This window comes from Bison bison, unplaced genomic scaffold, assembly GCF_000754665.1.
Source record: "Bison bison bison isolate TAMUID 2011002044 unplaced genomic scaffold, Bison_UMD1.0 scf7180017864313, whole genome shotgun sequence".
Lineage (NCBI taxonomy): Eukaryota > Metazoa > Chordata > Mammalia > Artiodactyla > Bovidae > Bison > Bison bison.
The window spans coordinates 2,976,232-2,986,652 of NW_011494885.1; the positions used below are offsets into that span (position 1 = coordinate 2,976,232).

The 10,421-nt window shown below is 54.2% G+C and overlaps 1 protein-coding gene across 6 annotated transcripts in view; it reads right to left on the minus strand.

Moving 5' to 3' along the window:
- PRKD2 (protein kinase D2) overlaps positions 1–9,097 on the minus strand; it is a 34,552-nt gene extending 25,455 nt beyond the window's left edge. The window contains exons 1-6 of one of the 6 annotated variants that reach the window (XM_010852642.1): positions 8,836–9,097; positions 8,208–8,387; positions 7,404–7,772; positions 6,696–7,106; positions 4,362–4,500; positions 130–261 (exon numbers count right to left, since the gene is read on the minus strand). In XM_010852642.1, coding sequence (XP_010850944.1) covers positions 130–261; positions 4,362–4,500; positions 6,696–6,935 — 511 coding nt within the window. In that variant the 5' untranslated portion in view covers positions 6,936–7,106; positions 7,404–7,772; positions 8,208–8,387; positions 8,836–9,097. Of the gene's footprint in view, positions 1–129; positions 463–4,361; positions 5,521–6,695; positions 7,773–8,207; positions 8,388–8,835 lie in introns of those variants that run through there. The other 5 variants (XM_010852640.1, XM_010852641.1, XM_010852644.1 and 2 more) reach the window with 5 other exon arrangements.
- Between the last annotated feature and the right edge of the window lie 1,324 nt (positions 9,098–10,421).

Genomic DNA, 10,421 nt, shown 5'->3' on the forward strand with positions numbered 1-10,421 from the left:
GGCGCTCACCTCGCCTTCCGAGCCCCCTCCTCTTAGGCCCCACCTCCAGGTCCTGAGCTCCACCTCGGCCCCGCCCTCACGCTCACGCCCTTCCTCTTGGCCCCGCCTCCAGCCCCCTCGGTCTCTCACCATCGCACTTGAGGCCCTGGCGAACTAGGCCGAAGAGCATTTCCCCGCAATGGTCGCAGAAGGCAGGCGCTCGGTACGAATGCACGGTGAGGGCATGCGGGCGGATCTGGAAGTCCTCGAAGGTGGCCGAAGCTGCAGGCAGCAGGGAGGGACGCATGGTTGAGCCGCGACCAGCGGTGGCCATTTCAGCCTCCGCGTTCCCAGGTTTCTCACAGTCCTCCCGGCTGCAAGGTTTGATCTCTCCTTCAATCATTTACTCGCATCCTACATTCGACCTGGGTTCAAATCCCAGCTCCACCACTGGCCAGAACACCTATGTACCTATGCCAGGAGCTGAGGGGAGGGGGAATGGGGAGTTGTTTAATGGGTACAGAGTTCCAGTTTTGCAATATGAAAGCAGTTTTGGAGGTTGTTAGGTTGATTGCCTAACAATGTGAATGTGATTAACACTGCTAAACACTGGACTTTTAAAACGGTTAAGATGGCAGTTTTATGTTATGTATATTTCATCACAATTTAGAAATGTTTAAAAAAAATACAAATGTTTGGGTCCCACCTTCAGAATTTATGATCTACTTGATCTGGGAAGTGTAAAAAAAAAAAGAGAGAGAGAAAGAGAAAGACAAAACAAAAGAAAATACCTATGTTTCTCACTTTTCTCATCCGTAAAATGGAAATTCAACAGATAATTACTGGATATTGTTCCAGGGGCTGGGGACACTACACAGAACAACACAGACAAAATCTCTGCCTGGCCTCTAGTAAGGGAGACTGACAAACAAGTAAGAGAAATACTCTCATTTAACAGCCTCTCAATCTAGCAGTTACTCTGTGCCAGGCGCTATGCTGAGTTGTTACTGCTGTTAGTTGCTAAGTTGTGTTCGAGTCTTTTGTGGAGTCTGTAGCCCACCACGGGATTTCCCAGGCAAGAATACTAGAGTGGGCTGCCATTTCCTTCTCCAGAGGGATCTTTCTGATCTAGGGATCACACCTGTGTCTCCTGAATTGGCAGGTGGGTTCTCTACCACTGAGCCACCAAGCCACACTGTGCTGAGTACTTTATAATATTAAAAAATTTAGCCTTCTTAAGAGCCCACTGAGGGACATGATTATCCCTATTTTCTAGATGAAAAAAAGACTACAGCACAGTAGGTGAAGCAATCTGCCCAAGGTCAGACAGTTAGCAAGGTGCAGAACTCAAATTCAAATCCAGGCCAGGGTGGCTCTGGAGTTCATGCTTTTAACCCTGTACATGAGAGTGTTAGTTGCTAGTCGTGTCTGACTCTTTGCGAGCCCATGGACCATAGCCCGCCAGGACCCTCTGTCTGTGGGATTCTCCAGGCAAGAATACTAAAGTGGGTTGCCATTCCCTTCTCCAGGGGATCTTCCTGAGCCACTGTACATACTGCTTCTGAAATTTTTAAGCAATAAAATATACACTAAGTGAGAAGTCAGTAAATGCTTGGGAGAAAAATTAAGCAAAGAGGTTAGATAGGGAAGATGCAAGAGGTACCATTTTAAATAGGTGGCCAGGGGAAGTCCCTGGCGGTCCAGTGGTTAGGACTTGGTGCTTTCACTGCCTGGGGCTGGGGATCAATCCCTGGTGGGGGAACTAAGATCCTTGAAAGCTGTGCTACACGGCCAAAATAAAATAGGTACTCAGGGAAGGCTTTCTTGAGGAGATGACATGAGGATACAGGCCTGAAAAAGGTAAGAGTCTGGGCCATGCAGGAATCTAGCAAAGAACAGGCCCAGTATCCTTTTTCTTTCTTTTAAGTACTTTATTTATTTGGCTGCACTGGATCTTAGCTGTGGGATGTGCGATCTAGTTTCCCAACCAGAGATCGAACCCGGGCCCCCTGCATTGCGAGCACAGAGTCTTAGCCACTGGACTACCAGGGACATCTCCGTGCCCAGTATCTTAATAGTATCTGCTTACAGTTCTTTTTTATGGATTAAAAGAATATATGGAAAGCTCTACTTTTTTGGTTTTTTTTGTTTGTTTGTTTTGTTTTGCGTCTTACCATATTGCTGATGGGATTTTAGTTCCCAGACCAGGGATTAAACCTGGGCCCTTGGCAGTGAGCTTGGAGTCCTAATAACTGGACTGACAGGGAAGTCCTGGAAAACTCTTAAAACAGTACCTGACACAGAGAAAATGCTCAATAATATGTTAGCTATTATTTTAAAAGTTTTGTTTTTGGACTAAATCTTGTTGGGCTCCCTACCCCCACCCCAATTTTTTGTCTATCATTAAGTTACTTTTCTTATATTATGCAATGGAAAGGGGACTGTGTCTATGTGCCAAGCACTGTTTACACACTCAGGATAAAGCTCTGAACAAGAGAGATTTTTCGCCCCACTCTCAGAGAGCTGACATTCTTTTCAAGAAAGAGACGAGAAACACTAAAAAAAAAAAAGAAGAAGAAGAAGAATAGGGACTTCCTGGTGATTCAGTGACTAAGATTCTGCATTCCCAATGCAGGAGGCCCAGGTTTGATCCCTGGACAGGGAACTAGATCCCACAAGCCGAAAAAAAGACTTGGCGTAGCAAAATAAGTAAAGAAATGTTAAAAAAAAAAAAAAACCGCCAAAAGCCAAAACCAAAAACAAAACAGCAAGTGCAAAGGCCCTGAGGTGGGAGGGAGCTTAGCTTCTTCAAGGGACAGAAGGCAGACAAGATGGTTGGAACAAAGAAAGTAAGAAGGACAGTGTTAAGAGATGAATTCAGGGAATTGGCAGGGGCCAGGTCATGCACAGCCTTGAGACCACATTGAGGAGGAGTTTGCATTTTTTCTTCCAAGGGTACTGGGGGGCCATGGGAGGATTCTGAACAGTGGAATGTCATGGGTTGACTTAGGTGTTACTGCAGTAATCTAGGCAGGAAGTGATGGTGGCTTGGATCCATGGAGAGACTAAGAAGTAGCTTCAGGATGTAAATTAAGGGTGAGATCAGTAGGTCTGATGATGGACCAAGTAAAGGGATACGGGAAAAAGAAGAGTCAGGGATGACTCAAAGTTGGGGCATGAGCACCTGTGTGATACCCTTCACCAAGCTGGAGGAGATTGTGGGAAGAGAAGAGTTAGAAGGGCAGGGGACTTTCCTGGTGGTCCAGTGGTTAAGACACTGCACTTCCACTGCAGAGGGCATGGGTCCAATCCTTGGTGGGGGAACTAAGATCCCATATGCCCAGCGGTGCAACAACAAAAAAGAAGGCAAAATCAAGATTTCTGTCTTGGACAGGCTATATCTGAGATGCCTGGAGGCACCCGGTGAAAGCATCAGGAAGATAGCTACATAAAGAAGACTAGGGTTTGAGGGAGAACCAGGATGAAGATAAACATCCAAGGGTTGTGAGACTCTAGGATGGAGGTAAATCCAAACTTCTAATTGTCATCTATCCATCCAGCAAATTTTACTAAGCATTGCAGCACTCAGGGTGGGGGTGGGGATGGGGATGGGGGTGGGCAGGGCGGGGGGGGCACACAACCAGAGTAAGGAAGGTGCTTCCCACCCACCTCAGCCTTTCTGAAAGACCAAGGGCTAAAGATTCCTCTAAGTGCTGAGAGCTTGCGCATCTATCAAATGGGAAGGGCCAGTGGGTGGGCTAGATTCTGGCTGAAAATCCAGGTGCCCGGGTTTCATCTCCTGCTGCAGAATCTGATTGAATTAAGCATGTCATCGAGAGGAGACAGACAGCAAAACATTTTGAACTTTATATCAAGGTGACGCATAGGTCTAGAAAGGGCCAAATCAGAAACGCATAGCTCGATGAACCGTCAAGCTGTTCACGCCGTGTCACCAGCATCCTGATGGATAAATGGAAGTTTCAACCACTGTGACCCGCCCACCGCAGCTTCCTCAGAGGCACCCACTCTCCTGGCTTCTGCCAAAATAGCGTAAATGTCTTTGTGCTTCGTAAATGGCATGATTCAATGCCTAGCTTAGCTTCTGTCCCTTAAGCAAGATGTGTGAGATCCATCCGGGTTGCTCTGGCTCACTTACGTTCAGTGCGGGGCGAATTCCACGGTGTGCAGGGACCACATCTACCTATTCCTGGAAGCGGGAGTTTTTAGGAGCTCCCGCGGGGCTCCTAATTTGCAGCCAGCGCTTAGAACCGCGGGTCCCTAACTTGAAGAACTAAGTTTCTGGGCCTACCCCGCCCCGCCTCCTACCGATGTCCCGCCCCCCCGCTCGAGGCTCCGCCCCTAGGCGGGCCTCGGCCTCTCACCCGACAATACCACCTCCACCAGGTCGCCCTCCTGGATGTCTCCGGCGGAGCGCACCAACTGCAGGAGGTTGGCCGACGTGGGGTCATGTTTGAAGAGCAGGATCTTGTCGTAAAGGCCGTAGAAGCCACATTCGGGGAACTGAGGGGGCGGGAGAGGGACGTGGTGACGGAAAAGCTCAGAGCAGCGGTCTGGAACCTTCCCAGGGCAGGGCGGGCTGTTTCCCCCGGAAACTCAAGAGACCCCGCAGCCCCTTGCTTCCTGTCTATACCCTCCCAAACCCAGCTCTAGCCGAGCCGGGCAGGGTGCCAGAGACCCAGGTGTGCTGGGCGAGAGCCGCCTGCCAGAGTTGGGGAGGGAGACTGGCTCTGGGATCTTGGGGACCTAGAATCTTCTGGAAGTGAGAGGGGCAGGGCTGAGTGAGCACCCCTTCCCTTATCTCCACACCACCTCCTGCTCCCGCAGCCCCCCGCCTCCCCCCTCCTTGTCCCCCAACCCCCAGTTTCCTTCCTGAATCTATTGTCCCTGTTACCTGGCTCCACGCCCAGCACTGGGGCTGGGCAATCTGGAAGGAGGAGATTTAAGACTCCTGGTTGGGGGTGGGGGGGGGTGGGGAGCGGGGGGGTGCAGAAAGTCTAGGGCTCCAAGGAGTTGGGAGATAGGCAGGGTGCCCCTACCCAAAGCCCCAAGGACCCAGGTGCCCCGGTCCCCAGCTTAGGGAGAGGAGGGGCAGGAAATGAAACCTGTAGAACAGAAAGTGAAACCACCCAGGTGGAGCCGCTGGAAGGAAGGAAAGGGGCCCTACTACACCTGGACAGCGGGGCAGAAGAGAAAACTGGGGTGAGGCCTGAGGGGGTAGGCTGAGGACTTGAGCAGATAAAGAATCTTACCCAGGGAACAACTGCTCTCTCCCCAGCCTGTTTCCCTAAGGAGCAGGCTGAGTTGGGTGTGGGAGCTGGTTAAGGGGAAGGGGGGTTGGTGGCAAAGGAAACTCATCTGTTCTTGCTGCTGGGAGAGGGTCTCCAGGTGCCAGGACTTGAGTCCTGACTGCCCCGGAGGTCTTTCTCTAAGTTTCCTTGTCTGTAAAATGGGAGAGTTGGCCAGGTTCCTCATGTTTTCGCTGAAGCCCAGAGAATCCATTCCCAGGAGTCTAAGAAGATTCTAGAATTTGAATATTTGGGGATTCCAGCATGCTCCTATGATAGGATTCATTTCTAGATTCCAACAAATTATTATAACGTTTAGACTTAACTACCTAGATTAGCAGTAGTCTAATATTTTAATGTTGTAGGGATCTGCCAAACTAGGATTCTAATATTTGAATATCTTAGCCTGAAAGTTTTCGACAACCCAGCGTACCAAAATTCTAACATTTTAATGCTCTAGGATTCTAACAACACGGGAATAGAATATTCCAACATTTTAATGTTTTAGTATTTCAACCACCTCAGGGTCTAATGTTTGAACACTTCAATACCAGAGGAGTCAGTTACCTAGCAGTTGCATATTCCAACAATGTAGAATTCTAACATTTTTAAAGTCAAAAATTCCAACAGTAGAGTAGCCCACTATTCTAACTTTTAGTGTTCTAGAATTCAAACACTGTGTCCCACCCGCTTTTCCCCTTGACGAGATTCTCCAGGCCTCAACCCCAGTGACCGTGATGTCCAAAGCAAAGAGTGGGGTGGAGTGGGGAAGGCTCGTGTTGACAGGCCAGCCTCAGAGCTGAAGGGTGGGGACACCGATCAGGAGCGGGGACAGAGACCTCAGAACCTCTGGGGATTTTGAAGAGGCGCGCCTGCCCCTCCACACACACCTCTGTCCTGGGGGAGGGCAGAAATTGGTCCCTGAGACCTCACTTGCCCCTGGCAGTTAGTCCAGGGCGCACTCACACCCACACCCACACATGTCACCCGATCGCCCAGGCCGGCCCGGCTTCAATTTCTACTGTTTCCACCAAGTCGGAGGGAGGCTGGGGTGAGCCCAGGCAGAGAGGTCTCCCACATCTGGGGCTCCCGCCTGCTCCTTCTGGGCGCCTACACCTGGCTGGCCCCTCCCTTCCTCCCTGCTGTCTGCAGCAAACAACAACATGCAGGGACATGCAATTCGGGGAGGCCTCTGGGGCACCCCACCCCGGACCAGGCCTCTCTCAAAGGGGTAGTGGGGTGAGGAGGCAACTGGGGGGCCAGTGCTGCACCCCCACCCCTCAGCAGCCCAAGGCTTACCCACTTCTCTCCCCCTTCCTTATACTGGGCTCGAAGCCACCTCTGCCAGCGCCCCCCACCCCCCAGACCTCTCCTAAAGCTGGGGCGGGGGTGGGAAACCTGTGTGCTCACCTTCTGGTCAACGATGGAGCAAGCCAGCTGCTTCACGTGGGCCAGCTCAGAGGCGGCGGGCAACAGCACGAACTCGCGGGTCAGCCCGATCTGGATGTGGAAGGAGACCCCCGAGCCCGGGGCCGGGACCTGGGGCAGCAGCGGTGGCGGCGACTGCAGTTCCAAGCCGCCGGAGGGCGAAGGTGACCCCGGCCCGGGAGAGCCCGGGAGCCCGGCGGGATGCGAGGGGGCGGCGGCCATAGGGCGAGGCCCGGGGTCCGCCGCCCGGCACCCACCCCGGGATCGGGTTGGAGAAGCCTGAGCAGGGAGGCTTGGGTCACTGTATCCCAGGGATCTTATAAGCGGGGATCCCGGGAATCCAAGAAGAGAACCGTGCCTGGCAGGTTGAGGGAACTCGAGGATGGTGGGACCCTGGGAAGTTAGAGAAAAGGAATCCAGTGGATCAGACACCCACCCGGGGAATTAAAGGAACACAGATGATCAGAAAGGAGAAATCTAGTGCTTTTGGGGAGAGGGGCCAGCGATTGGGAGATACCAAGAAATCAAAGAAGAAATCTAGTAGGTCCGGGTCACAGCGATCAAAAGAGCCCAGGATCCAAAGGATCCGTGGAGAGAGAAGGGATTGGAAAGGGAGCAGGTGGAGTCGAGAAGTCAGTGGCTCTAGAAAGATGATCCATTTAAGAAGGGGGCCAGAGGGATTCACCAGACCTTGGGGGTGGAGAGCAGGAGCCTCTGAGTCGGGGATCGAATGGATCCCAGGGATCCGATGGCGGGCCCGGGGATGGGCAGAGGGATCCCGAGGGCCGGGGTGCTAAGGAGGGAATCTCACGGGTCTCGGAAGTTGGAGAAAAATTCGGTCGGGGCCCGCGGGGAAGGCGGTGTTACCATCGGCAGTGGGGTGGCGGGGGGTGGGAGGGATGGGAAAGTCGCCCAGCGCAGGGAGCCGGTGGCTCTTTTTCCCCCTCCAAAGTTTAACTCCGCGGCGGCGGCCCAGGAGGAAGTGTTTAGAGTGACAGTTCAGTCGGCCAATCGGCACCGCTCTTGGTGACGTCAGAGAGGGTGGAACCTGATGAGAGCCTGGGGGCGGAAGAGGAGGGCGGGCTCAGCGCGCCTCCAAGTTGGGGGTAACACCTCCCCCGCCCAGGCCTGGGGACCTGGGGTGGGAGATGCAGGACTGGGAGGAGAGACTGATTCCTCCCACCAACAAAGCCTTGTCTGGAAAGTTAACTTTTCCCTCAGCTGGTAAGGGAGGAGCAAGCCACCCTCACCCCCACCACAGGTCTCGAGGCCGGGGCTGAAGAGGCGTCTGGCCCTTTAAGGAAAGGAGCCATCTCGCCTGGCCTGCATCCGGCGCCCACCGCAGGGGAAAGGGTGGGAGACGGTGTCAGGTCCGGTCCGCTCTCCGGAGTGAGCCTGCGTCTTCCCAGAGCGTCACCGTCCTCCCTCGCGACACACCCCAGCCCATTCCACAGGTGGGAAGACCGAGGCCTCCAGATGGACAGAGATCCTTGCCTCAGGTCTTGCTCCAACGACCGTGGCCAAAGTGCCACGAACAGACTGGAGTGTCAGGACTGGTAGAGTCAGGCGCAGGGCCGGTGGAGAAGGGGTGTAGTTTCCTTCCTCCTGTAGTCAGCTTCCCACTCTGCCCCAGTCTTTAGAAGCGTGAAGAGCCAGATAAAAGCCTCGGGGAGCCTGAAAGAACCATAGCAACCAGGGAGGACCACACATCCTCACCACCTCACAGAGGGAAAGCACATTGTTCTGGGGAAGTGTGCACGTGTCTTATCTCTGGGTAACTTTAGGTTGGTGACTTCTCCACTCTGAGCCTGTTTCTCTTATCTCTCAGATGGGACAATTGGACTGACCCCGAGGGTCTTTGTGAGGATGAGACGGTGTAAGTGTGCCTACAACACAGCAGAAGCTCAGTCCTGCTGGCTGTGACTCTAATGTGCTGAGATAAAGGGGTGCGCACCTCAGACACTCAGGTGCTGTGGGTGGGTTTGCTCAGTCATTCAGCAAGTATGAATTGAGGCCCTAGAATGTGCCAGGCCTGTCATAAAACACCCCTTCAAGGAGCCATTTGGACTTGATTTTCCCTCCCCAGCTAATAATAAGGGTGGCTACCATTTAGTTTACATACCGGAAGCTGAACCCTCAGAAAGGCAGAGTGACTTGTCCAAGATCATCCAGCAGGTAGCTGCCGCCCATGGGCTGCATCGAGAGGCCACGGCCTGGCTGAGCCCCAGAGGCACCCAGGTTGAGATGGGCTCCCGACCAGCAGGGCTGGGTGGGGCTGAGGACCTCAAGACGAGCCCCCTGCTGCTCCTAAGAGGGCTGTTTGGGGCAGCTGAGGTCGGTACAGTAGCGAATCTGCCACCACATCCGGGGGCTGGCTGGGGCTGGGGAAGGAAGTCTGAGGCTGGGGTGAAAACCTAAACCACCACCTGGGGAAGCAGCACGGAGCCTAGAAGGATGGTGGGGGGGGGGTGAGGCTGCATGGCGCCTGAAGCTGGGCTCCTGTCAGCCTCACCTGATGGCCCTCTGCCCACCTGTGCCCTCTGTCCAGATGGGCAGGCAACTGCCACCGTGAAGTCCCAACAGCACTGTGTACTTCTCAGGGTTTCATCCTTCCTCAAGTGCCCTTCACAGGCCTTCATCCTTCCCTAAGTGTTCATGGGGCCCTGACAGGCGGCAGGCCCTGTTCTGGGCATTGGGGGGCAGCCCTTGATAAGCCAGGAGGTGGGCATTACTGTCTGGCTCTTTTCTGGGGATGCTGAAGTCGAGAGAGATGCTGGGATTGGCCCAAGGACCCCTGGCTGGTAGGGGTGGAGGCCTCCGAGCAAGCAGAGGGGGTCCCCAGGGACTGGATACAAACTCTGATGACCTGCTGGGCCCTGAACAACCTGCGGGGCTGCCTCGAGGCCCGGCCTCCATCTCTCATCCTCTGCAACACGTGTCACGGTCTGAGGTTGTGGGAACCCGGTGCAATGGCACCCGAAGAGCTAAGCACAGGGTCTGGCTCCCGCTGAGGGAACACCCAGCCACTGAGATTTGGCCACCTCGAGGAGAGGAGTCCCAGGAGGGTGGAGGTGTTCCGAGTGGGCAGGCCCTACACCCCATGCGGGCAGGTACGGAAAGGGGGTGTTCAGTACTCTGGGTCGGCACGTTGACTTCGCGGCTAGCTTTTCGCTGCCACACTGGGGGCAGACAGGGGACAAGAGTCTTGAGCTGAACTGTCATGTGTATCACTGGCCAGTCAGGGCTCTGCCCCCTCAGGCTGCTGCTCGAGCCCCTGGGGAGGGAGCGCTTAGGGACTGAAAGGAGGGGCATGGGGAGATTCGGTCCTGTGCCCCCACTTCCGTCCCTCCACCCACACCCCGCCCAAGCTCTGCCCCCACAACCCTACCACAAAACCCCAACCCATCCTATCTCCTCTCCCCAAGCTCCACCCACCCCTGGCGGAGCCGGTGACTCCTCCCCGAAAGTCCCCGGTGCCCTCGACAGTCAGCACTGCCACCCATCTTACTCCAAAGGGTTTATTGAGACAAGTTTCACGTACAAGTCAGGGCAGAGGGAATGGGGCTTATAAACAGGAACCTGGGAGGGGGCCTGGGGGCACAGGGTGGAACCCAAAACAGTGAAATAAATAGAGGAAGAGAGTGAAGGGTCAGGAGCGGAAACAGACAGACTATCACACAGTGATAACAACGTGGGGGGGGGGGGGCC